General features: G+C 50.4%; 1 protein-coding gene across 4 annotated transcripts in view; it reads left to right on the forward strand.

The window, feature by feature from the left end:
• Positions 1–27,473, forward strand: part of PWWP2B (PWWP domain containing 2B) — a 106,531-nt gene that overhangs the window by 6,604 nt on the left and 72,454 nt on the right. For 3 of the 4 annotated variants that reach the window (XR_010375028.1, XM_064464436.1, XM_064464435.1), the window contains exon 2: positions 1,492–3,145. Coding sequence is in view for 3 of the 4 variants with exons in the window: in XM_064464436.1 (XP_064320506.1) it covers positions 1,492–3,127 (1,636 nt within the window). In the remaining variant the exon portion in view is untranslated. Of the gene's footprint in view, positions 1–1,491; positions 3,146–15,281; positions 15,820–27,473 lie in introns of those variants that run through there. The other variant, XM_064464434.1, reaches the window with a different exon arrangement.

Consider the following 27,473-nt stretch of genomic DNA (forward strand, 5'->3'; position numbering starts at 1 on the left):
AAATGGGATCCATGTTCCTCATTCTCCTGTGAGCTGCTTAAAAAGCTCTGCTCTTTTTGTCTCTAATCTGGGACGGTGGTGACCCTTGGTAACACTGCTTTCTGCTGGTGCTCCTGGGATGGAGGCACCTCCTCGCCTGTGCCTGGTGAGGGGAAGTGGCGTTTTTAGGGTCCTTCCCCCAGCAAAGCGATGTGGCCTGCAGGCAGAGCTGGGGAGGGTGCCGGGAGCCCGGGTGGAGAGAGGAGGCTCCTCTCCATCGGCAAACCTGCGGCATTGACTTTGTGCTTCTCTTGATAAGGGGATGTGTGACTGAGTGGATGCCTTTGCCTTCTCTCTGGTGCCCTTCTGCATAATGGTTGCCGAAGTCATCGTCTCTGTAACACCACCAAGAAACTCCTCCCTTGCTAGCGGTTGGAAGAAAAATGATGGCTAGCAAGGAGGGCAATGGGGAATGTAGCATCCTAAACTAAAACTAGTGTTTGGTCTGTAACTGTTCTCCATCTCTTTATGGCTTCTTCGTGGCCCACCCATACAGCATTTTCTTTTTATTAACAAGGCTGAAACACTTCACTGATGGTGTACTCTCTACAGAATTATGTCTGGAAAGCCAAGACAGCAAGCATAGCCCATTCTGAGTCCATGTTTCAAGGCAAATATTTGTCCAAGTGCTGTGTTAGCATAATATTTCTAATGTCAGGCCAAGGGCATAAATTCTGGTGCAGAAACCCGGAGACACGAGTCTCAGTTGTGCGTTTCAGTGTTTCGGAGGATTTGCTTTTGCCAATATCTGTGCAAGATATTGTATCCAGGCTGTGGTAGCCTGCAGTGGGGCTTGGCATCGAACAATAGTACATCATCATTCTTAATCTTGCTATTCTGAAGTAGTAGTGTTTCCTTATCTTAACAAAGTCATATATGGAAAGACCAGGGGCAGAGGAGCAGAGCTGTGACCAGTGGGCCTGTGCCTTGAAAGTACAAGTTATCCATCCAAGTCAGGTTGTTCAGATTTTGAAGGAGAAGCTGAAGAATCAGCTGTGCAAGTATACAGTGTGAAGAAAGTTGAATACCTCCCGGAAGGCTTGCGTAATCTCTATCACAGCCCTCCTCAGGGCTTTACTGGCCTGCTGATAAAATAAACGGCTTTGCGTGATAAAACTTAAACTTCTTAGAGCAAAACTTTGTGCAAAGAGTTCATGAAAATAGAGATTTTGATCTCCGTGCCTTTTCTTGCAGAAGAGTAGTACATCTTTCCTAAATTTTGAAATGCTTTTTTTTTTTGGTGGCAGAATTGGCTGCCTTGTCTTAAAAGTCAAGGGAAAAATGTAGCGTTCTTAGTATGTGGAAGTTGTGGGGGTTTGGGTTTTGGTTTTGCTTTTTTTGTTTTTTAAAGAAACTAGCATGTTTGTTATGCGCAGTCTTCCCAGAGAAGCACCTTTCAAACATCCTGATTCTTTGTCTTTTTCCCTCCCTGTCTTTCTCATCCCCTTTTAGATCCGGACTGTTCTGTATCCCATCCTCCTTTCCGAAGCATGAGGACCCTCCTGCTGACGCATGTGCTAATGGAGCTGCTGGCGGTGGAGATGCTGTGCAGGGCGAGATGGAGCCGCAGCCCGCTGGTGAGAAGCCTCCCAAAGGAAATGGTGACGAGCAAGTACCCCCGCTCCTGCCTCCCCCGCCGCCTGGCAGCCTTCCTCCTTACCCCCCATACTTCGAGGGAGCTCCCTTTCCTCGTCCGCTGTGGCTGCGGCACACATACAACCAGTGGGTTCCTCAGCCACCACCACGGACTATAAAGAGGACGAGGAGGCGTTTGTCACGGAATAGAGACCCGGGAAGGCTTATCATGAGCACTATCAGGCTGCGGCCAAGACAGGTGCTCTGTGAGAAGTGTAAAAACACTCTGAACCCTGAGGATGCAAACACAGCTAGGCAGAACGCTAAAACAAGGAGGAAGCTGAGCATTCAGGACAAAGAGCAGAAAAAGCACAGTGACTCTGACTATACGGAGAAACGGAACAAAAGAGAAAAGAGAGAGGACGAGAAATTTTCTGGGGAACTAGTGCATCGAACGCCAGTTATAAAAATATCCTACAGTACTCCACAAGGGAAAGGCGAAGTTGTAAAAATCCCTTCCCGGGTTCATGGCTCGGTCAAACCGTTTTGTCCAGAGCGAATATTGCAGAACGGAGGGGAGGACCAAGAGGAGACCAGAGACTCTGAACGGTGTCGAGAAACCAAATGTTTAATGGACAAGTCAGCAGGCAGCCAGCTTGCTTCCATTCCAAAACTGAAGCTCACGAGGCCCGTGCATTCCAGTGCGGATGTCCCACCCCCAAAGATACGGCTGAAGCCCCATCGCATAAATGATGGTCAGAGTGTTTCAATTTATAAGGCAGAACTTATTGACGAAATAAACGTCCTTCAGAACAGCAGGGAGTCCAATGCAGGCGCATTTTACAACGATGAATCTGCAGACAGAAGTTTAGCTGAGATATCTTCAGGGAGTTCAGGTGAAGATGAGGACTTTAAAAGATTTCCCCAAGGTAAAGATGGACATGATAACTTGGCTTTCCTTATGAATTATCGTAAAAGAAAAGCAGATTCTTCTAGCTTATCGGTGTGTAGTAATGACAGTCTAGATGAATCCAAGTCTTCTAGTTCAGAAGTAACATCACCAGAAATGTGTGACTTTTTGCCTGGTGATGATGCATCCGTCTCTTCATCTTCAAAAGATGAGCGTAAAATTGTGCCACCGCTAACAGTTAGACTGCATACCCAAAGTGTGTCTAAATGTGTCACAGAAGATGGAAGAACTGTTTCAGTGGGGGATATTGTTTGGGGTAAAATTCATGGTTTTCCATGGTGGCCAGCACGTGTTCTTGACATAAACCTTAGCCAGAAGGAAAACGGGGAGCCTTCATGGCGAGAAGCTAAAGTATCGTGGTTTGGTTCTCCAACGACTTCATTCTTATCTGTTTCAAAACTCTCTCCTTTCTCTGAATTTTTCAAACTGAGATTTAATCGCAAGAAGAAAGGGATGTATCGGAAAGCTATCACAGAAGCTGCAAAGGCAGTAGAGCATCTGACTCCGGAAATCAGAGATCTCTTAACACAGTTTGAGACATAACTTTGCCTCTAGTATCAGGTGAGTGCTTGCTGGACTCATGTTTCCCATGAAAATCCTCCTTGTGTTTTTTAACCTACATTCCACTGTTTATTTGCATTTGTTTTTCCTTAAAAAATGAGGCGGACAATTGTTAAACTTAAATGCCTGGCTGTTAGCTGTTGGCGGTAATTTCAGAGGTGATAAGAGCCTTTAGTTCCAACTTCTGAGGGGACCGTGGGAATTGGAGCCCTTGCTCTCAGAGGGGAGTGCAAAGCAGTTGGCATCGGGAGGAAGGAAGCATCGTTTGCTCAAAGAACTAGTAAAATTGTAGTCATGTATTAGTGCTGCTTACCGCTAGGATGTGGCGAGTATTGAGGATGCTTCATTTGCATCAAAACTAATCCTGTGTGGCTGCAGGACTAATAGCTCCTAAACACTAAGTTTCTTTGAATTATCTCTTGGTTCAAACAACTAAAACTCTTCTTGGTATTGAGATTATATTTATGGTATCTAGGTACTGATGCTCAGCAGCTACCCATAACGGTTAAGGGCCCTGGGAGGCCCTTTGCTCCCCTGCAGTTTCTCTGACCTCTCTGGTGTTGATCTCTTACAAAGGTACTTTCTTTATGGCTCTTCAGAATGATAGTACCAAAACCTGTCTTTAGCTGGGGAACAGTAGCTCAACGTTTCTCACAGCGCTTGGCGTTTGGCTTGTGTCTGAAATGCTGGTGCGATGCAGGGGAATGCCCTGTATCATCAAATTAAATTCTTCTGGGCCTCACCTGCAACCGCTTTGAGGATATAAGGTGGGAACATAAACATGGAAGCTGATTCTCTGTAATGCCTCCGCATTTTGCTTTTACTGGTTGCAAGCATGGAGGGGGATGGGACTCCCTCACCAAACAGTCCAAACCCTCGGTGAAATCCTTGGGAAAATTCCAGAAACTGAATAAGATCTAGAATTGTTTCATGACCTTCCAGTCGTCACTACCTAGACAAGACCTCATCTGTGGTACTGTTAAACAAGGGGAGGGATTTACTTTTTGCCTGAAAACCATAACTAATCATTAGGAAGAGTCTTCTTGTCAAAGGTCTTGCTTTATACACTGTGGTTCACTGTGTTATCCCCTAAATTTTTCTGCTCTTTTCTTGTGCTAGAAGGACTGTGTGTACGCAAGCTGCTACCACTCTTGCTGCAGACTCTGTTCTCTGCCTAAGCTATTTTAATGCAGTGGGACTATGACAGTCAGTGCTCATGCAAGTCCTGAGGGGGGGAAAAAGCTGGTTGGGTTTTTTTTTTTTGTCGTGGGACTTCACCACTGGCTTCAGTGTAATGAAGGACTTGATTTGCGCGAGTTGTTATTCTGTCCCAGCTAGTCTGGCTGGAGTAAATAATCAGAGGGACATATTCATCCTGTGTGCTCAAGGTGTCTGGATGACTGGACGCTCAAGCAAGTAAAAATGTATAACTGTAGCAGCAGCATTTAAGCTTCATCTTTGATCTTGCCCCTTCAAACGCTGCTTAACTCTGGCTGAAGACTTTATTATATCAAGAGCATTTGGATTGGACCCAAATTCCTATTAGCTAGATCTGGAGTATAAATAAACCCGATGCCCAGAATACGCTGTCCTTGCCAGTGAAAGAATCATGGTCAAAAACCATCGCTCCTGTATGAACAGTGCTCTATTTAAAGGAGCAGCAAAGCTTCATCCTTCTGAACTGTCTTCACTGTGTTCGTGTGTGCAGTTTGGGACAGCTCTAGCAGGACGGATGTCGCCACCGTTACTGACAGCTACCTCTGCTGTTGTGAGCTCTGGGTGGGCTGGTACGCCACATCTGGTGGCTTCTGGGGAGGAGAAGGGGCAGGGTGAAGAAGCACCTAATGCTTCGGGTCAGTCAGACTGGCCATGCCAGTCAGGCCATGTGGGGTAGGAAAGCGAGTGGCCAAGAGGAGCTTGAGGTCCAGACTTGAAGTCAAAATTGGATGTCGTTGCCCAATCACATGTTAGCCTAAGGAAAATGCTGCCTGTTCTTACAGTAGGACCACTGCAGATGTGGTGGAACAGTAAGACCCAGCCATGAAATGAGGGGTGAAAGACTGTAGGGCAGGGCCTCAAGAAGAAAAAGAAGCATCTGCTCCAGAGGAGACCTGGGTTATTGCAGACATGGTGCAGGCCTGAGCTATAGTTACAGAGCAGAAGCGGTGGAACAGGTCTGTAAACTGGGGGAAAGAAGAAAATGTTGAGAATGATAAAAAGATGATGGGATGGCCTGTATTAGGCGGATTAGGCCAGACCTTTCCTTCCCTCTGTACTCTTCAGCCAAAGCTCTCCATGTATGTATGGGTATATAGATAGATTTAACATGTATTGCAGTTTCATTGGCCTCCTTCAGCTGCCTTTCCACAGGTGATTTTTCTGCCTTGCATGCGTAAGGTGAGCTGCCAGCCCAGTCTGCGTATCTGGAGATGGTATAATAGCTGGATAAGCAACTGCAGTTGCTCAAAACTAGAAAAGGGGAACAAAACTTCCTATGTTCCACGTGTCACATATACTTAGATTCCTTATCAGACCAGCACGTCGAGTGTTTTGGTGCATAACTTACAAAACAGTTCATTATTTCAGAGTCTTGCCCTGCATCTAATTCTCTCCATTCAGGAGGATTGAGTTGAAATGCTTTCCTTGAATTTTCCTACGGTGTAAATGAAATGTTTCCATCAGCTGCTGATTGACTATTCTTTCCTGAAGGGTGTAACTTAAGTTTTCACTAAGGCTTGGAGTTCCTGGTCCTAGGACCACAATGACATTTGAGCTACAGCTAAATATCTGAAAGCTTTGAGGCCTTTTCAAGCCACTTCAGCCTCTGTCTGTAACAGCAGTTTCTAAGAGCAGGCATCTGACTGGTAATATTGCACATTGCAGCTGTACCGGCCATTGTGCTGTGGCTTCACCGGCAGCTGCACGAGGGCTTGATATCGTTAGCACAGAACAAGAACAAGAGTCCGGGAGGTACCTTCAGCAGCAGCACTTTGGTAACGCTGCTTGTGCAAATCCTGGGCACGGCAGAAGTTTGTGACTGTTGACATTTTTTGTTGTGCAACTTTCTGTCGTCCGGCATGTGATGCCGTTCTGCAAAGCGTGGAGGGTAATCACTAGAAAAAATGAACAAATAATTCAGGTAATTTCTGAATGCATATAAAACTGGAAGCAATTGCAGTTTTTTAAAAAACTTGATTTGGGTTGGAAAAACTGCTGTGAGCAGTTCATGGTTTATGACTCTGTCCTTATACTTTTTTTGCAGAGAAAATACTTTATTAAAACCCTGTCATTAACTGACTAGTAAAACAAGGTTTCTGTAAAAACAACAGGCAGACTAGCGAGCCATAGAAGTAAAATTTGTAAGACACTTGGTGTAGAGTAGTGCCAGGAGAAAAACGCCCGCTCAGCATCATCTCATGCCGCTTTGTAGCTTCTACTCGCGTCACATACGGGGAGCCGCTGCGCACGCTGCCCGTGCTGCAGAGATGTCTGCGCTGCAGCTGGGCGCTGGGTGAGTTAGTCTTACCTGGTTCTAAAGCACCAGATACAGGCTCACCTCTGCTCATCGTGCTTTTACGACTGCCACAGTCTCTGTTGCCAGGGGAAGGCGGCTGTGGCCAGGCCCAGGGCTCTGGTAGTGCCGGGATAATGGGCAGCGTTACTTCCCCGCGGAGCCTGACCCACCGGTATGCCAGACCCCCCCACTGCCAGCGACACTGTCCCGTCCGTGGGCTGGGAATCGGAGCAGGGCTGTGGCCCAGGTGCTCTTGGCAAGGCCTGCGCTTCACAGCACCGCTTCCTCCTCACCCGGCTACGTCAGGCGACGCTAGCTGGGGTTGTGCGGTTGGGTTTGCCGCTCCTGGGGGCGGCTGCGGCTGCCCGCTCCCCTCCCCTCCCGCCCGTGGCCGAGAGCTGGCCAGGCGGCGTGCTGAGGAGGGGTCAGGGGGTGCTGGTGCTGCAGAGACGTGGCCGCAGGGGCAAGGGGCACAGCCAGGCACACGGCCACGCGTGCCGGGAGGAGGCTGGGAGAAGCTGAGCCTTATGTGCAGGGAGTCAGGATACCGTCACCAGCGACGGACGTCTCGAGCCGTTTGCCCGGGGCGGTACCGAGCTCCCGGTGGGAAGCGGTGGCTGCGGCGGTGGCCGCCCGCACAGCTGCGTTCCCGATGCGTGAGGGGCAGCCGTCCTGCTGGTCCGTCCTGATAGAGGTGGCTTTGCTTCCCCCTCATTCTGGCGGCATCCCGCCTCTCTTCCCCATGTAACCGCCTGTGAGGCTGTGCTGCAGGCCTGGTGGGACGCTCGTCACACGTCGCCCGTTTTGACTGCAGGACTCTTGCCTCCAGAGCTGTTTCAGACATTCAGAAAGTCTTCTGAGAGCTGGAGTGTCGCCTGTGGCATGCTGAGCATGTGTTTCTCAGCAGGGGCTGTAGGTCTGTGTGTGGGACCTGCTCCGAGAGCTGGACCTGCGGGCTTTGGCACTCCAGCCTTGGCTTTTTTTCTTCGGAACAAGAAAATCTCTTGTGCTTTTGCATTTTGCTTTCTGTTCACATCCATGAAAATGTCGTATTTCAACATGCAGCTGCGTAAGCTTCAAGTTCCTCAAGCCAAACATCTTCCACAGTGATGAGCACCCCAGCTTATTTCTGGTGGTACAACAGAGGTTTGCTGGCATACCCAGGGCGTTGCATTCGGCCACCAGAGAGACGCAGTCGATGGGTGTGCGATGCAGCGTGCTGAGCACGCTCCTGGTCTGGAGGGCTACCCCTGCGCAGGGCAGGGACAGACACTTCAGGCCGGTGTCACACACGTGGTGTCGGGGACACGCAGCGGATGGGGCTGCAGCTCCGGCTCTGCCACGAGCTGGGGCCCAGGAGGGAAGGAGACCTGTGTTTCCTAGGGCTGCAGGGAGCACATCGTGGTGGGATCGGGGTTTTCAAGGAGCGCCCGCTGCATCGTGAGAGTGTTAGTCCACGCAGGTACGGGGCCCTCGGCAGGCTGAGCATGTCCTGCAGCACCGCGAGGCTGGGTCTCTTGTTCTGCACTGTGACCCTCCTGAATGGCTCCTCCTGACTGATCTCCCCTCCCTGCCCACAGCCCTTTCATGCAGTAAAAGTTACAAAAACTGCTTGTAGGCTTTCATATGCATCTCTGCGTGAAACAAGTTTACAGGATGTATATTCATTTGCTTTTTCAGCCTGGAAAATCCTTTATTCTTCTTCCCTCTCTTCATCCCCTCTACCCCCAAGCTGTGGAACCATTAAAATTGAAAATACTGGCTTTTGAAGCTTTTAATTTTACTGCTATTAGCTTAATAGACCCTCAGTATCAGTACATTTAGCCATTCATCACAAAAAGTACACTGCTACTATGTACAGCAAAATCAAAGCTTATTGCATACTTGCTATATATAGTAAGCTCCAACATAAAATTTGGAACATTGGGTTATGACTTCACCTTCAAAGATGTTCAGGGCTCTGTATGTGCATGTAGCCAGTACCTCTTGCCAGCAGTTTATGAAGCAACATAAATCACTCCTCTTTTTCTTTTTACCTCTTCTCTTCTGCTCTACCAGTGGCACAAAGAAGGTTATATAATTTTATATAAAGTTGTGGTGGCGATTGCTGTGATAGCTACTTTTTTTTAAAAACACCTGCCTGGTCGTGTGAAATATTTCAGCCCAGGAGATGAATGCTTGAGATTTTTCTTGGCCTGGTTTCTAGATGGTTCAGTCAACTAAAACCAAGCATCCAACTTAATTACTGTTTCTCAGTCTTCCTCCAAACAGCTTGGAGTCAGCGTCTCTGCATACTAATACAAAGTAGGAGAGCAAGTCTAAAATAGACTGATTGCATACTTGTGTGACCCAGCGCTGGATGTCTGGAGCTGCACGTCTGGTGGCATCCTGCTGATTTTCCTGTTCCTGAAAGCACTTGCGCATTTGGCTTGCGATCACTGTGGCTGCAGCTGGAGACACCCGTCCTGCTTTTCCCTGTTTGTGCTCTCTCTTGCCCCTCTTCTCCTCTGCGCTCTGCTCCCAGGCGTATTTTTTTTGAAATGCCAGCAGGCCATACATTGTGCTATTTCTAACTGCACACGAGCTGTGCAGATGCCCAAGAATGCGATCTGCTTACGTGAGCTGTAACTTCAGCTGCCGAAGGAGATTTGTATCAACCGAAGGGCTTAGCAACTCCCTTGGAAGAACACAAAGCTGCTCCCTGGACTGAGGGTCTCCAAGCCCCGTCCGAAGCTTTGGGCATCTGCTCTTTGTGCTAGCCGAGCCTGCCTGCGGGGAGCAGAGGGGGTAGGTGTCCCTCTGCGGTGTCACTAGCCTGCTGTGCACTCAGTGCTGGTGGATCTGTGCAGGGGCAGGGTCTGTGCCGGGGGTCTCTCGGGAGCGTGCAGGGGGCCAGGCTCTGCAAGGCAACCCTTTCTGCAGCACTGCTTTCCAGGGCGGGAGAGGTGGCCACTTCCACATGGTGAGGAGAGCTGTCTGGACAAAGAGCCTGGAAACTTGCTGCTTTGAAAAGTTTTACAAATAATGTAAAAATTAAATTTCTGTAGCTTTTCCTGAATTGCATTTATTTAGTAATTTCATTTGTCAGCTCAAATGGAGATGTCTAAAAGTGCAGCTACAGTTCCCCTTTTCACACCGCGCACAGCGAGTTTGGCAGGTGGGACCTCAGGCAGAGGGGCTGGCCGACGTGTAGTTTGGAGTGAGCAGCGCTGGTCAGCTGGAGGGGTAAAGCCCTTACTAAGGGAGTCTGCTTGCCTCTCTAGGTAAGGCTCAAAAGTTCATCCTACTTCTGTTGTGGTTAGGCAGATACTTGCAGAGTGCTGAGCACCTCCAAGTCCAAGTTGCACATGCAGAAAGGCTGCTTTGGGCCAAGAAGGAATTAGGGGATTTTTGGAAACTTGGGGAAATCTCTGTGTAGAGGAGGGTGCTCGTTACTCTGAAGGAGAGGAGCGAACAAGATCTCAGTGCAGTAGCTGTGCATTGTTAATGGTACGTGGAGCCGCTTGGCTCATGAGGTCTGGTCACTCAATGGGGTGACACAGATATTTCCCATTTTAATGCTCAGGTGTGAAAGTCAGACTTTGAACCCAAAAATCGATGGGAAGACTCTTAAATGTTGAAAAACTTGCAAACTGTTGTTCTTCAGCCTTGATACATGTTTTATTTTTTCCATAAGTACACATCGCTGACACCGGGATCAAGGTGAATGGGAGTGTGTGGGCTGAGTGACAAACTGCAACTTCTGCCTAATAAAAGACTTACGGAAGCTGCTTGCCTGTATCCTGCAAACTAGATGAGGATGAGCTGGTGCTGCCTTTATTTTTTTAAAATCTTCTTGATGCATCTGTTTGGCACTCTGTATGTACCTTTACAGAATATATGGGCTTTGCGTTAAGTAGTTTATGAACACTTGCACATCGTGAGATTATGTACCTTAGAAACAGGCTTCTCGTGTCTGGCAATGACAGAGATGGGGCTTAATACCTCAACTTCTGCAGTACTTGTGCTCTTCATGCCTACAGTCCCTGCACCCCAAATCTCCAGCTCTTCAGTCAGCTGGAAAGTGCTCTCTCACTTCTGGTGCCGTCCCTGCCCCGGAGCGGGAGCGGTGCGGGATCCTGCCACGTGCACAGGCAGCGACGTCCATCTGGCACGTGAGGGCGAGGGCTGTGTCTGCCGCCCGTCCCGAGGCCACCGGTCTAGCCCCGCTGCCTGTGGGCAGAAGGCTGGTTGTGCTCTCATCCCGACTGATGTGGCGCGGAGCAGAGGTCTGCGTGTGGCCCCTCTGCCTGTACAAGCGAACGTGACTCTTCTCACCATAGCAAGGGGGTCACAAATGCTCTCCAGCATCTCGTGCCTGAGCCTTTCCCATATGAACTCTGTCAGCTGCCCTGCATTAGTCGCATAATCATCTCTTGGTCACTAGGTATGCGTGTCTCTCTGGAAGGGAGGAGCAGGGCATTTTTTTTTAATGAAGGCTTTTTTTTTTCATTAAGTTGATTAATTTCTCTGACGTACCAGTTCCTGTTTAATCTGTGTTAGATTCTTGCTATTGTAGGATCAGACAGACTTGTTTTCTTTGTAACGCATATTTCCTGTGTGCTCTCTGCAGTTGAAGAAATGAGTTGTAGCAAGATCACTAGTTTAATTTCCCTTACGAATGATGACTTGCTCTATTTTGATTCAAGTCAATAACTTGAGCCTTTTTTTCATGCAGAAAGCAACCCTTTCTAAAAGCAGAAAGCCTCTGAACCCGATACAGGATTTTTCATAGAGATGCTCAGATGATAGAGTTTAGTATTGGGGAACATAACTGCCAGCCTGTTCAAGTCAGCTGGATCCTGACGCCTTGGGACTTGGAGACAGTTCCAAAACCCCATCCAGCGGGTCAGGGATGGGGTCCCAGCTGCCATCCAGTAACCCCCACCTGCCCCAGCCCTCCTCCCACAGGAGGAAAGCATGGGAAGAAAGGACTTTCCCGGACCACTGCCAGCAGCAGCCGCTCTGCCCTTCCCCTCGCCTTCCACTGGCGACTCAGGCTGTTAAGCAGATACTGACTTTAGAAACGAAGCCCTGCAGGAGCCAGTCGGCTGCCTGTCAGAGGTGCTCTGGGTCCCCTGGTCCCCGTCCCACCTCCTCAGTGTTGCAGGAAGACACAATCGCTTGATACTCCTGAGCTTGAGCCAGGGCGGCCTTCCCGCCCTTCCTCCTTGCTGCCCTTCCTCCAAGGGGAGATGTCTGGAGGAAGACTAGTTTGGTGATGCTCAATTACAGCCTGCTGTTAACTGAGTTATGATTAGAAAATATTTCTGAAAATAAGCTGCTTGTTCCGAGAAAATGAGCAGGCTTCTTGCTGCCGTCGCTTTGCAACCTGCCAGGACGCGCAGGGTAACCGGGGCTTGTGCTGCCTGCAGGGCTGCAACGGGAGAGGGTTTCAGTGCTGCAGCACTCCAGGGCTTTACAGAGGTGACCGTCTGAAGGAGGTGGGTCTCGGCTCCAGCTCCGGCACGCATGCATGCCTCTTGCTCTTCACCTGGAGCTAGTCTGTGAGTGCTGGTGGTGGCGGGGCAGCCCCGGGCGTAAGATGTAAGATAGTAAACCTGCAAGTGAATTTGTTATGTGCTCTTGAAAATGCAGCCCCTTCAGTGCTGCACCTGGTACTCACGAAGGCAAGTGTCGCGGGGCCCGGGGTCCTCCCTGTGCCGCAGCGGGGCAGTTAGGGATGTCCTGCGCTCGTCTCACCCGAAGGGTCAGGGTGCAAGTCCCCCGAGCGGGGCTGCGCACAGAGCTGGTGTGAGCAGGGCCCCCACGCATCAACGCACTCGGGGTGCGGTAATTGCAGAAGATAAATCATCTTTCTGCACTCTGCCACGGCTGTTAAATCTGAATTTGTGAACGGCTTTATTTGGTCCAAATCTTCTTTTTTTTGTGTTATGAATCAGCACTTGGCTTCAGGAGAGTTTTCTTGGCTTTCCTTTTGACATACAGCTTAGCACACAGGCTGCTAGATCATGCCGTTGTCCTGAGTCAGTCGGTCCTTTACATATTCATTACTCATACGTGTATCAAGGCTACAGCAATGTCCAGAATGTAGTGCTTAAGCTGCTGCTCCACCTTGAAGATATTTTTTTTAACAGAAATCTCTGAAGTTTTCCAGCGATGAAGTGAGAGCACATGAGTGCCTGTCGCTGTGTTGCTCTTGAACACATGTTGAGAACTCCTGGGTCTGCTCAGGGCTGTTTAAAACAGACACCTGAGCTCTCGTGGGAGGCAGCCTCTGCCCCCGTGCCGTGCCTGGACTGCGGAGCTCTGTGTTTCCAGGCCAGGGACAGGCGCCCGTCCGTCCGCAGGCACACAGAGCTGAGCAGGATGGTGAGATTTGGGCATTTTGAGGCGTAGATCATCAGCTGTTTTAGAAGTTTGCCATTTTGCCGGTAGCACCAAGTTTCTGCTCCCAGAGGACAGAACCCCTGGCTAGTCCCCAGGGAGTCTCAGTGTGCGGCTGTGGTTCGGCCTCATCCCCCTCCTTGCAAAGGGGCAGCGTCTGCCCTTGCACAGGCGAAAGCCTTCCCTGGGAGGTTGTTTGGCATCGTGCTTCTGTTGTGATGCTTCCTTCCTCCAAGTGTGAAAATCACAAAGCATAAATCCAGCCTGAGGGCTTGCTGTTACCTCCTCATCAAAGTAGTGCATTTTTTTCCTCTTTAGACCAAATATTCCCAATCTGTAATCTGTCTCTAAGGGGTCATCTTTTTGCAAAAGCCATGAGGGATATTCTGCCAAGCCCATGGACCTCACTAAGGCTTTGGTAGATGTAAGATAATAAACCTGCAAGTGAATTTGTTGTGTGCTCTTGAAAATCTGGCCATTCATCAGAAGGCAAATGAATAGATTCTACTGCAAGATTAAATATAAATTTATACTCTGTTGGCTACAGGTAATAGAGCCTTGTTGCGAGACATCCCAGTTTCTTAGGAGTGGGAAGATTCTGCTAATTACTGATGGAGTTTGTGAAACCTGATTGCAGTCCTTCTCTGGAATGTAGGTTTTAGGGCAGATGTTCATGGTGTATTGAATCAGCTCTTTGAAGCCTCAATTGTATGGGCGATACTGAAGATCATTCTGGATGCTGAGTCCGGGTAAATCAGTGTTGCTTTTGGTTCTGTGCCCACAGAAGAGGTGCTGCTGCATTTTCAGCAGCGTTGAAAACATGACCATCTTCCTGTGTTTGGTGTTGGCATTCTTGGTTTATTGTGCTCTGTTCTTGTAAGTCACAAACCTCAGCTGTGAGGGGTTTTTAAAGGTCTTTGATCTTTTGCTTCATAGCATTAATCCTGTTTGTCAGGAACACGGGTTTGAGTCTGTGTGTCCTGTGGTTCTGACTCGGCCGCGTTAGCTGATTTGGCACGGACATGTGTTCGGGCTGGTCAGGCTTTTGAACTAGCTCGAGCTGAATTGCATTTGAAGTGTGGTGCAGTGATGCTTTTGCAGCTGAAAAGTGTAAGTGTAGTTCTCCGTGCCATTTTTTCATTTATTTCTGAGTTCGTCACTGAGTTGTTTCACGGGTCTTCGGGTTTCTTCACTTGATCTTGAAGACAAATGGATCCTTCCTTTGAACCCTTTCAAGGTTTCCACTCCATAACGTGACTTACAGGGCCATGCAAGTACCTCTGGCATGCAGGGGTGCACCTGAGGACTTCTCTCGCATCCCTCTCCAGCAGAGGTATCTTTTCAAGCCTGTCATCTGCCCTTAGTCTTAGTGGCTGGTATCTGGCGAGAAGGCCAGATGACAGCAGCGTAACACATCAGGCGTGGGTGGCTTCCTTTCCTTTTGGTGTCTGTGGAGTGCGTGGTTTTGCACTTCTGAATTCAGAACGAGCATCTTGCATGCTCTTCCTGCCTGAAGGCTGGTCAGCCGCGGTCTGGTGCGGTCGGATGCCGCCGTCTTCGACGGCTGTGTGGGAGGGGAGCGGCGCGGGGTCCTGCAAGAGACGCTGGCCGTCCCAGGGGCTCCGCAGTGCTGCCACGGCACACGCTTCTGCGGCCTGAAACGAGCAGCAGTCCGCGGTGGGAAGAGGGTGGGGGGGCCGGTGTCTTGTACCTCTGGAGGCAGAGTGCGAAGGTGGCGTGGCTGCTCTGCCACTTCGTTAACGCACGGCTGGGGCACTGCGGCAGCGGTCGATGTCTTGAGCAGTTGTAGGTACTCAGAAAACCTTCCGTATGTCTTGCTCTCAAGGGGAAAATAATCCTATTTTATAGATGGTGTTGGAAAAGTGGAGGCAGATGTTCTTCATGTGGCGCTAGGGGCTCGTGGCAGATTAACCTGCAGTAACCCACCCTGCACGGGGACTTAAAAGTCTTTAAGGCAGAGACTGAAGTTTTATTGTCGTCACTGAAACTCACATCGTGTCTGTCTTGGAGAAAATTCCACTCTTACTTTGGGTTTGTTAACTTGGCGAGTTTCTTCCAAAGCTGTAGCTGCTGCTGTTCTTGCCTGCCGGGCCAGCTGGGAGCCGGAGAATTCCTGGCTATATTTAGAGGAAACCCGGCGCATATGCCTCGCCGCTAATGCCGGTCCGTTCCGTGCTGCCTGCAGTAACCTCTCCCTCTTTCACTTTCTTCAAGGTAACAGAAGATAAGAGCACAGCTGTTCTCCTAGAGGGTCACGAAGTCTGTAAACAACCTGACATGCCCCCCAGGAGAATCTGGAGGTTGCCGTGCGCATGGCAGGAGGACGAGTTTCCTTGTCAGATTGCACTGCTTTTCATCTGGGACAGGTGACAGGCACCGGGACTTGGAGTTAGGTGGCTCTCCTGGTGTGAGGCTGGCAGGAAAGTCTTAAGGATATTTTACCCTAGAATGAGAATTTGACAAGTCATACAGCAATGAACTAGGAGAACAGCAAAAACCACAACTTGGAATGTATTTATTACTTAAAAGTTAGCTATTCTTGATAAAATCCCCCAAAATATTGCTGCTGCTTATTTTACTTACAGATTTCACACACTTGTTAATTTTAAAGCTACCAAACTTCTACTCAATACTGTACTCTGAGAAATGTAATTGGAGCAGGACATGCAATAGAATGGAATCATTGTAGTGTCTTAAGTACAATGGACTCACTTTTGTGTCTATTAAAACTTGGAAAATGTGCAACACACAACTCTGTGGCTGTCATTGCCTGTGTTAAAGCTTTTTCATGTTGTTTACTGCAGAGCTGGGAGTCAATGTTTTCAGGTACGTGAACAAGTACAGTCATCTCGTAACTTGGATGGGTTTGTGTCCTAAACGTGCGCTTTCTGAAGTCACCTGAAGCAGCGGGCGGCACAGCCTTGGCTTGCTCATGCTGCGTGCGAAGAGGTGGGTGGTTAGCCTAATGGCTCCGACCGGAGAGTGAATTAACGTTTTGAACTCATTTTTGTGTTCGCTCCTAGTCAACGAGTGTAATTTAAGGCCCCTTGAAATCATGTTGTTGGATAGAAAGGATCTTTGTCCTTACACATGGCCAGAAATGATTAGCAGTCTTTAAAAAAAAACCAGAAAACAAACAGCCTATAGCTTTTGTACCACATTTGGAGTACAAATGGTTTACAAACTGAAGTGACCTGTGGACAAGTGTTTGAAGCTGTATCGGTTAATTTTTTTGGTTTTGCGTTAGTCTAGCTTTCCCTTGGATTCCCTCAGTCTAGAAACATTCATTTGTGGTAATCTGTGGCTTCTGATGCTGGAGAAAACAGTTCAGAGTTGACCCTGCTAGGTACAATGTTGCCTGCATGTGGAAGGTTGCCTTCGAGCTACAGGGTCAGGATCATCGCACAGATTCCGCTTCCTGTTTGTTCTTAATCTGTTGCAGCAAACACTGTGATGAACTACTGTCGCGTTAGAAGAACGAGCGAATCGGAAAACACACAAGCTCGTGTTTTCCTGGTTCATGCTGGTTCATATTGTGGTCTTTTGCATGTCAGCAAAAGAGGTCAGAGCTTCCCTTTTCTGTTTAACAACAACAAAATTTAACAAGAAGAGTTCAACACAAAAAAAACCCTCCTGCTGAGTCTCGGTCAGAGCATACAATGAGTCAAATATGTTTCCCTTAAAACAGTTGGAAGACTGTGGTATAAAACAGGCAGACTAAAATGCAATGCTGAAATAGGACATCTGTCTCCCAAGACCGATTTTGGCCACCTCTGCAAACAAATCAATAAGCTTCCTGTTTTCCAAAAATAAGTGTAAGAAGGACAGCAGTATGTAGCGAAGGAATGTGTTCCTGGACCTTGTGTAAAGCCTTTGTGAAGCAGCTGTTTACCTGGGCATCCGCTTTGCCCATCTCCAAAGCAGACTGCTTGGCTGGCAAAGATGCTCCTGTGCAGTGAGTACTGCCACTCATGGAGAAAACAGTTCTACCTTTCTTAGCCCCTCTCTGTCCGTCTTCAGGAGTTTCTTTGTGGGTTTCCTTTTTTTTTTTTTTTTTAACATCTCGAGCTAGGCCTGGGGTTAGCTGATGGCTATGTGAGGTAGTTTTTGTGTTTTCTGCTCGCACAGTTCTTCATTGTACAAAATCCCTGCCAAAAAGGGTTGCCAAGCTTTTTGGCTGTAGCGTTACAGCAGTGAGCTGAAGGGAGTTACAAGCAGCCTTCTGTTCATTTAAAAAATAATAAAAAAAAAAAAGGCAAAACAAAAATAACCGAGCCCCCAGTCCCCCACGCTCTCAGGAAAGGCGCTTGTCTACTTCCATCTTTAGTGAAGGGCTGTTCCTGCCTGCGCGTGGAAAGGCTGCTCCATGGCTGAAGGAGATGCCAAGAACAACAGGTGAGTCCTGGCTGCTTTCCTGAGAAGGCTAGCAGATGTCACTCAAGTCCCGTGAACAAGCAGAAACATCCTTAAGACCAGGCGTTCAAGTCTCTGCTGGGTGTGAGAGGGAATTACGATACCTCATGCTTGGGGCTACTGATTTTCTGTAGGCTTGGGACATGAAACAGATTGAGAAGGTAAGCTCGAGTCCAGCGTCCGTCCTCTAACGCTGGATGTGGTCCCCAGGACGGAGGTTTAAGAGGGGATGTTCGAGAGTTATCCCGTGATAATTTGGCTTTGCAGTAAAACCCCTGCCAGATGTTTAACTGCAGTCGAAACCCGTCTGCCTTCTGCTTCTGCCGTGATAATCGCTGTCATCTGGTGCCCTCAGAGCAGCAGTTCTGCTCCTCAGTGCTGATGGAGGAGTACCTGGTATCCCTGCGAGAAACCTTCCCGCCTTCCCTGCGGGTTGCTGTGTCCTGCGAGTCCCCTGTCACCAAGGGCGCAGCTTCTGCTGTCCTTACACCTGGGTGTGTGACATTCCTGGGCCCTTCAGAAAGCAAACAATGGCCTTTAACTGCCTGAGACTCCTTGCCAATGCAGAGGCGAAGGGAAAAATGTCCGTGTTACGCCCTTGCCAGGTCCTGTGAGAGCGCTCGGAAGGTTAGAAGAACTGGTTTGCTGCCGTTTTCTGCCGGGAGGGCTGGGGAAGGACCCTCCAAGGACTGGAAGGTTGTGTGTGCTGGGACTGCTTTTTTGTCTTCCTCCCTTGTGACGCCAGGCGGTCTGACACGCGCCTGTCTGTTAACGCCGGCTTAAAGAGTGAAGCAGACGAGTGGAATTTAAACACTGCAGGTGAGTCACCGGATTTTTGCCACTTTACTAAGAAGGGCTGCAGAGTTTCAGTAAAAACACGATAACAGAGAAGTCGGTGCTCAGGAGGCATGTGAGTGGATTGGACACTGGGGTCCTTCTCTGAATCAGTGGCTCGGTGCCAGAGGTGGGTTTAAACACCTGCCTTAAGCAGTATCCCGCCAAAAAGCACAACTTTGGATCTGCGTATGGGAGCTGAAGAAGCTGGCTTACTTCACCTCAGTGGAAAGATGATTCTTCGGTTTCGGCAAGGCTTAAAGCAAAAATCTTGTAGCAAATTGCCTTTTTTTTTGCCTCAGCCATTATGCAGATAATTTTGCAAAAGCATAAACTGAGAGCACAGTGATGTGTCATTTCTTAACTGATTGTAAAAAGCTAACGTAGACGTTTCTAAAGTTACTTCTACATTAGAAGTTACTTTAGGCTTTTACTCCCAGAGAAAACGCTCTGTTGGGTTAAAACCTAAGCGGCAACGTTCAGGAATTGTGGTCTTTAGTATTCTCTGTAGTAGGTTCTGTGCTGCCCATTGAACAGTGCTAGCAGATTCCTGTGTGCTGTGAAATTCACTTTTTGTTCAGTTTTTAAGATTTCCCTCCTTATGCTTTTAAAACTCGTGCATGGTTTCAGGAAACGGTGGGCCTTTTTCAGTCCATTCCAATTCTTGCTACACTAAAGGCTTATTATAGTCTCCCTTGCTCCGCACTGTGGTTTTGGAGGTTTCCTCCCGAAGCCTACAGCTGTGCTTCAGCTGATTTCCTAAATGCAAGCCCTGCAGAATCCGAGTGTGGTTTTCAGTTGGGGGGGTGTCAGTATTTTATTCTGACATTACTCAAACCAATACTAAACTGATCAGTATTTTTTTGTAGTAAGTCACTGTGCTAATATTCTGACTCTGTAGATAACTTTTCTGTGCATAATCCACATTCCTTTTACTTGGCCTCAAGCTTTCAGCCCCGAAAGCCCCTCAGCGCCCCGCTGTACCCAGGCTCCCCCCGCCCCGGCGGGCGCTGCCCGGTGGCACACGGACCCTCCCAAGGGGAAATAGTGGTTTCTGCAACTGGAGGGTGAGTCTGGTTATTTCTGTTCAAAAGCAGGTTTTCTTACCAAATTTTTGTATCCTGTCTTGTCTGACTTACTAAATTTATTAACAGGAACTAACTGTGTAGGTGGCCACAATGGCTTGTGTTGCTCCGTGAGCTGTCGGCTGACTCAGAAGAGCTGTTGGTGAGGGCTGGTGACAGCCCTACGACGCCCACTTGGGAACCCAGCGACAGTTGAGAAAGTGGTGGTTTCCCGCGGGGCTGGGCGGCTCCGGGAGAGGGCGAGCGGGGAGCCGCAGCCTCCGCCTGGCTGGTGTGCTTCGTTACCTTGGGCCGCCCTAACCCCTCTGGTGGTACAGCTGTACGGCGGGGGCTGGCGCCCTGCGGCGGCTGCCCCCGCGCCCGGCGTCCTGCGAGGAGCACCGGGGTGGGCGGAGGTGGCCGGGCCGTGCTCGGGAGCGGCAGTGGTGCACAGCATGCTGCCCCGAGGGCAGGGTCCCTTGTAGGCTGGGGTTACCAAGGGGGAAGGATATTTTGCCGAGCTCGTGTTGGAATCGTGGCACTTAATGACGCGCTATTTAAATAACCTTTTGTTCTGTGCTACGAGTGACTTGCAGAATAAAAAACCCGCATGGTTTTGATTCCATCAGGGTTCCTAAGGCATAGATGAGATTTTTACCAGTTGCTTTATTGTGGCTTATAGTTAGCGTACCACCTATTCCGTGCATATAAGGTCTAGCAGGGCCACCAGCGCGGCTGCCCCGGCAGCACCTCCAGCAGAACAGCTTTCGCCTGCGCTGGGCAGCGGGGAAGGCTGTGCCGTGCCGGCTGGCGGCGGCAGCGCCACCGAGCCCTCCGCTTTTCCCGGGTGCGCGGGGGTGTCGCTGGGCGGCAGGGCTGCCTTCCCAGCCCAGACTCCCCTCGGGACCCTTGCTCTGCAGGTCCTGCCCTGCTCGCTGCAGCCCCTTACGAACACAAACCCCTGCCGAGCGCTCGCGCCAGTGCTGGCGATAGCAGGGGTAAGGAGGACTAGCCTGGGATGGCGGTGGCAAAACATCGCAGCACCCGCTTCTGTCTAAATATCATCTGTAATGTTTTCCTAAAGCTTATCCTTTTGTCTCTCTTCCAGTTTCGTGCTTTTCTGTGCTCCGTTCTCTATTCGGACGCTTCCCGAGTGTCCTCCCCACTCCGCCGGGCCAGGCAGGGAAAGCCAAGCTCTGCTGGGGCGCGCCTGCCCTGCGCTCCGGTTTGCGCGCGAGGGACCAGCCTGAGCGCAGGCAGTGGGGGTCACCCGAGCTGACGGGCGTCACGGAGAGCTGCACACGGGCGCCCGGCTCTCCGGCGGTGCGCCGGCAACCCTAATTAGATGGGAAGCTTGCTTTAATCCAATCAAACGTCTGTCTTGTATGGAAAATATTTTCTTTCCCCTAAACTCAATTTTTTCTTTTTTTTAAAGTGCATATTATAAAACACAAAGTTGGGCAAGTTGTTTTTAAAACTAATTTCTCAGGAAAAACACATAAATTGTAAGCTGTTTTCCATTAGACGCCAAAACCTGAAGCATTTGGCTTTGATAACCAAAGTCTAATGTGGCTTGAAACAGAATATAGTTGAAATAAAAAATCTTCAGTGCAGCTGAACTGAATATGGAGCGAACCCCCTCCGACGGGCTCGGGGGGAGGAAAAGGCAGGGTTGATTTTCTTCATGGAAAATCCTCTGTGTTGGTGGTGTTACACTAAAGGTGTGTGAGGGTGAAGCGCTGGCCCTGAGGGGTGCAGGGGGGGCAGTTTTGGAGGAGGCGTGGGGCCCTGCCATGCTGGGGGCTGGGGCTGCTGCTCGGGGCTCAGCCCCGCATCGATGATCCCCCCGTGCTGGGCTGCGGGAAGCGGGTTTCCCATCGCCCGGCCTCGAGCGGGGAAATGATCTGGGGCCAGATCCCCTGACATACAGCATCTTTCCCGCACGCTGGTGCTGCCCGTTTGGTGGAGGCGGGAGCAAAGCGTTTTAAGGAGCTGTACACAGCCTGGCCCCGCGAGGCGGGGGGTAACGAACAGGGAGGTGCTGGTGCGTCCTCGGGGGAGCTGGTCCCGGGGCGCGGGGCGTGCAGCAGCCGTGACCGGCACACCGAGGGACGTGGTGTGCGCGGTCCCCACCGCGGGTGACAGCTGGGGTGGGGCCCGGTGGTTGTGGGCAAACCCGGCACGGGGACGGTAACGCCAGGTCACCCAGCCCACGTGTTAACGGCTGCAGGACGGTGAAGGTGGTTCTGGTGTGGTGGAGGAGCTTGGGCTCGACAGCAGCAGGGGCTCATGGGGAGGAGAGCGGAGGGGCCGGGCAGCCCCATGGGCGGCTGGGGCTGGCGGGGGTCCCAGCCCTGTGGCCCTGTGCGAACACATGGGACCTGGGTCTGGAGCACGCATCTACTCCAGGACTGAAATTTGGTCTTGTTTTGTGTCTTATTACCGATGCGGGGGTGGGGATCCTTTCTGCTTTGATTCTGTTTATGACTTTCCTCCACCCCATCATTTTGCTCAGCAACGTCGTTTGCAGAAACCTGTAATGATCCAGCATGGTTTTAATTTGCTTATGGGTGTGAGCTAATGAGCGGTTTGAAATCAGGCTTTGCTGGTTGGTGTGCTGTCACTGCGTGCTCCTGCTCGGCCGGACCCTCTCCCGCTTGGCACCGTGGCTTTGCCACGGAAAGTCCCGGACACGATCCTGCGCTATTGCAAGTGATCAGTGACGCAGTTAGTAAAAAGACATCATAGACACAAATATCTGTATCAATGAGTTTTAAATGAGAATCCTCATGTTACTGTAGCCTCTCCAAACCGTATTTATAATTTCCACAACTGAAGCCCTGTTGCTAAAGAAAAATTGAATTTTCCCAGCGGCGCGGAGGCTTAGCTGATGAGTCACTGCGCTTCATTAGCTAATCTTAGATCTGCTGTGAATTGCTCAGTGGCTGCTGATACAAAGTGGGCTGAGAAAATGCTCATTTTGAGCAGATAATTTTAGAATTTGGGTCTCTTCCCTGGCAGGGGAGGGTGCGAGTGCATGGGGGTTTGGAGCCGCTTGTGTAGGTGCGTGCCGCTCTCCCGAGCGTATCTTCAGGCATAAAGACAAACCAAAGAGCCTGTGCTACTTTCTTGAGTTAAATCCATGTGTGGATTTCAGTTTAGTGAAGATTCTTTTAAATTCAACAATAACTCAGTGTAAGTTAAGTATGTATTGGATTAGATGGATTATGTAGTTGGGGGAATGGCCCTAGCACGAGGGAGTTGGGGAGAATGGGGCTGTATTGGCAACGTTCAGTGTTGAAGTGTGTAATGGGGGAGCACAAAAGTGTGTTTTTGGGGAATTCAGTGGTTTTCAGCTTTTATTCCACAGATGATGATGTTTTCTTCTGAAGTCCCTCAAAAGGTGACTGAGAAAGCAAGCTCATAAGTGTTCTCTGTGAAATGCCTGTGTTTCCACTGGAAAATGCGAAGGGATTGTGAACCCAACAAACCTGAAAGGCCCACGGCCAGGAGCGCGCCCCTGCGGGGTCGCTGGCAGGGCACGGCAGCACCCCCGGGTTTCCATCGCCAGGGCTCCGGCGGCCGCGGGGCGATGCCCGCGGGCAGCTGCCGAACGGCAGGACCTCGTGCCCTGCGGAGGGCCCCGCCAGGCGCCGTGCCACCGCGCGCCGCGTTACCGGGGCCGTGCCGCCAAAAGTCGTCCCGTGTCGCGCTGAAGGGCTTTTGCCTCGGCATCCGTCTGCTTCTGAAGGAGAATGCAGAAAATGTTCTTAAGGGCTGTTATAAAGTGGCCTGGCTAGCAAGGAGGTTGCCGGTTTACACAGCTAATCCAGTCTGGCGTGCAAGGAGCAGCGCGTTGGTTTGTGCGACGGTTGCTGCTTTTAGCCATGGGAGCGTTCGTTCTGTTTCCTGGAAGATGACTTTCCCACATAATAACTTGTGATTTGGAGTTCCGTGACACTAAACCGATTTGAGAATCATTCTGTTGGCTTTGTTTCCTCTGATATCAATATTTAAGTACTGCAGTTCCATTATTACTTTAATTCTTTCTTGTCTCTTGGCAGGTTTCTAACCTTAGCTGCTCAAGGGCTTCCTGTGAGGGACTTTGTCGGAAGATGTTGTTGCCGTACAAGCCGTGTGGGGAGGCCCTCCTCTATCCGTGGTTCCGCGGGTGTACCAGGGAGCCTCCCGCGTCTCCCCCCAAGCCCCCTCCCCTGGAGCGCTGCCCGGTCCCTGCGTCCGCGCCGGAGCAGCAGCAGCCGTGCCGCAGAGGGCGACGGCCCCGTCCTGCGCCCGCGGGTGCCTCGGGGGGACCGGGGCCGCCGGTGCTGTGCCGCGGCGCGGGGTCTCCTCTCCACGGGAGCTTTTTGTGCAGGGGGAGGCATTTCCCGCAGGAGCAGGGGCGTTCCTGTTAGTATAATGCTTTTTATCTTTCTTCTTATTATGGCTTGCATGTGCACCGAAAACTACATCAGCAGTTTCCTAAGCAGCAGTTTCCACTGTGGCTTGAACTAATGAAGTTTATTGTAATATACAGGTAATTTTTTCTTCCCGGTGCTAGACTTTGTCAGCTGCTAATAAATGTTGGCTGGCTCAGGCCCCGTGGTTTGTCCCTGACATATGAAACACTTCTTGGTATGATAATTGCAGCAATTTCAAGAAATAGGAGTAGGGGTCTGGACAGGAATTGCCTTTGGAAACATCTGTTTCACCTTTCTATCTATGACCTTGCTCTGAAAAAATCTTTTAAATTAAAAGAAAGATTGTTCAATATAATACAGTTCCTGGAGTGACTTACAAATGCCTGTAAAAGCTACACTAACGCCAGCTTCACCCTTACAAATTGATACCCAGAGGGACGAAAACTCCGAGGCCTCTGTCTGCAAAACTCTTCTCACAGAGAACTGCATTTATAAAGGTAGTTTTTCTGAGTTTCATCTTCTCTGATGCTGCCTTTCCCTCCTGTTCAGTTTGTCCCCGCTGGGATGTACCCCAGGCACCGGGTGCAGGGGGTGCAAGGGGGTTTGCAGGCACACGCCGAGCAAGGTCGAAGCACACGCCGAGCGCCACGTGCCAGCGGCTCTTGCGCACCTTAGACCAGGGCGATGCTGTGGACGGCAAGGACGGGTGTTGGGGTGGCCCCAGAGGTCAGGCCTAACCTGAAAGCCCTTCTGCAGCAAACGTCTGGTCTCAGATGATTCTGGCAGGACAAAGGCTGTCAGGGAAAGCGGGGCATTTTCTCGGCACCAGTTGGCGTGTCAGCAGCCCGTGGGCAGACCCTGCGGCAGTGCTGCGTGGACGGGGACCAGCATGGGTATTGCCCCTCCATTGACTCCTCTTTGGTGGTGCAGAGCTCAGAGCGGTGCCTGGGATGGCGTGAGACGTGTCCATCTCCTCATCTGGCTGTGCCCGAGCAGTGGTCCCTGCTGGGCATGGGTGCTGCCGTGGGGTGGCCGGGGGGTGATGGGGGACATGCTGAGCACTCCTGCACCCCCCCAAGGTTGTGAGATGGGGTTTGGTGGGAGCACATCTGGAGCTGGTGGGTGATGGCACAGCCATGGGTGGGTTGTTCCCACCGGCCTTCGGGTGCTGGATGGGGCTGGGGAGGGGGGGCATTTGCACGCAGGATGGGATGGAGAGCCGGTTATCAGGTAGAGTGCTGTGTGGTGAAGCTGCTTGTGTCCTGACAGCTTGGGGGGCAGGAACGGGGTGCTGTCCTACAAGGCCAATGCGAGGGAGCAGCACGCCAAGCCAACGAACGTCAGGCCACCCGAGCCGCAGGGGCAGAACTGAGCAGCTGGGAAAAGTCGGTTTGGTGCGAGGCTGCACAAGCTTTGTTACCTTCAGAGACTTGAAAAACACAACTTCCCCTGAGAGAAGGCCGTTTGTCAGGTGGGAAAGGCCTGACTCAGACCCTCCTCTGCGCTGTCTGCAGACTTCGGCTGGCTTTGCATCGCAAGGCTGTGCCAGGCAGAATCAGCACAGAGTTTTCCAAAGGAGCTAAATTTAAGTCCATGTCGCAGTGGAGAGGGACGGTAAGACACCGAACGCCTCCGGGCCCTGAGAGGGGACAGCCGTGCGCTGCAGCGCTGCTGCGGGAGCTGCCGGCACCGGCGGCACAGCGTCCGCCCTGCGTGATGCTGAACACGTACAGCAGAGAAAACCAGCAGCTCGCTGACATGCAAATTGATATCTCCTCGTTTGTACAGACTGCAGAAGGCTTTGGAGAAAAGCTAATGCTTCCTTGGCTTAATTAAACCTGTTCGATAATGTTGTTGTCTTTGCTGTTTGCTATGCCTGGTCCCAACCCCACCTTCTTGGAAGGGTCTGTGGTAGGGTCCTGCTGCTGCTATCACCGGGGCACCTTCGCGCCTAAATGTAATTCATCCTTATTTCAAGGTTAAGCTGTTCTTCCCATCACAGATGTTAATTATCAGCTGTAATTAATGGGGTTTTCCCCCTCCCATTACAGGTACCGGGGATTAGTTATGATCAGCTGGTTAGGATCAGTTGCTTGCACAACGGTGATGGGTGCTCCTTTTTGGGTGGTATCACTAGCATTTCCTTCATCATGAACCACTGATGTCCCTCTGGGAAGCGTGGAAAAACATTCTGTTTAGAAAAGCATTTTTTGTGCAGGGCTTTGGGTTTTTCCCTTTGCTACAAGTCAGCAAACAAAACTGTCGTTTACCAGTGCTGCCCGTACACATCATCTGTCGCTGCAGAACGGGACCCGTAATTCTCTACGTGAGGGAACAAGTGGCTGTAGCCAGAAGTCAGGGCTTCCGTCCTTTGGGAATTTACGGTTACAATACTGACTCATTTTAGAAGTACTTTGCATCTGCTGCAGAAGAAAAATCCAGCCATGTTTCACCCTGAAATAGGTTACCCAGACTTCTGTACCTGACAGTCTCAATTGAAGTTGGACTTGGAAGGTGCTGCTGGGAAGTGCTCCGGGGCAGGGCTTGCCAGGGCAGTCGAGATAGGACCATACCTACCAACCCTGCCGCTCACTATTCAGTGCTACGGGGAAAAAAATGTAATGGCTGATGGACGGAGGAGAGCCCAGCGAGGAAGGGACGCGGCTTCAGGGACAAAGCAGCCAGCTGTACCGGCAAGGGGAAGGGCCGTTGACCGACAGTAACCCAAGGTGCAGAATGCTCTGGAGAAACAGAAAATAAAGAGAAGTGAGGTCATGCAGTGGGAACAGAATAAGAAACACATTCCTGCCCAATTGTGTTGTTTTCCTGTCTAGAAAATACGTTCTTCGCGCTCACATCCGCTATTCGGGCTGGAAGGAGCGCTGTCTCAGCGCCAGCGAAGGTCCCGGCCGTGCCCGCCGTCCCATGCTGGCGTGACGCCTTGGCACGGCAACGCAGGGAGCGCTGGGGAGCTCGGCTCCGCTCCTCTGCTCCCATTACCAGAGGGTCCAAAGCAACCTTGGTGGGGCTGTGCTGGGCTCACACCTACGGCAAAGCGCTGCCAAACTTTGTAAGGGATCTCTTAATAAATTACTTGTCCCTATGAGATTTGAAAGCAATTCTGCAGTCTTGCAAAAATTATACTAATGTCTGCTGTAGCAACTTACCACTCATCTCACTCAATTGACTTAAAGCACTGAGTAATCGAATCACTAATGCACTGCTGCAGAAATGCTTAAAGAAGAAGGCGCTATGTATGTCAGTAAACATCTTTTTGCAGCAGAACTTAAAAGCCAGACAAACATAGGGAGCCTGTTACTCCAGTAATTCAGATCTTCTACTTAAAGGAGATAAAAGAATTGTTTATCTACTAGAAATTCGGCATTTCAGGCATTTTGGTTTGGCTTTTTAATTGCATTTATTAGGTCTTGCTAACTCAATTGCAAGCACCAGCGGTAACTTCATCGCTGTTATTTGCTAGTATCTTAGGCACAGCATCGCAGACAGGGCTGGCTCGAGCACTCCGGCCGGGTCTGGCTGCGGAGGCGGCGCGGCCCCGTGCTGCAGGCAGGCGCTCCCCGAGGAAGCCCCTGCACCATCGTGTTGCAGGCAAGTTTGATGTTTTCGGTTTGACGTCAGTAACACAAAGGCAAAGCTGGCCTCATGGTGACCCC

This window comes from Phalacrocorax carbo, chromosome 12 (genome assembly GCF_963921805.1).
Source record: "Phalacrocorax carbo chromosome 12, bPhaCar2.1, whole genome shotgun sequence".
Taxonomy (NCBI): Eukaryota; Metazoa; Chordata; class Aves; order Suliformes; family Phalacrocoracidae; genus Phalacrocorax; species Phalacrocorax carbo.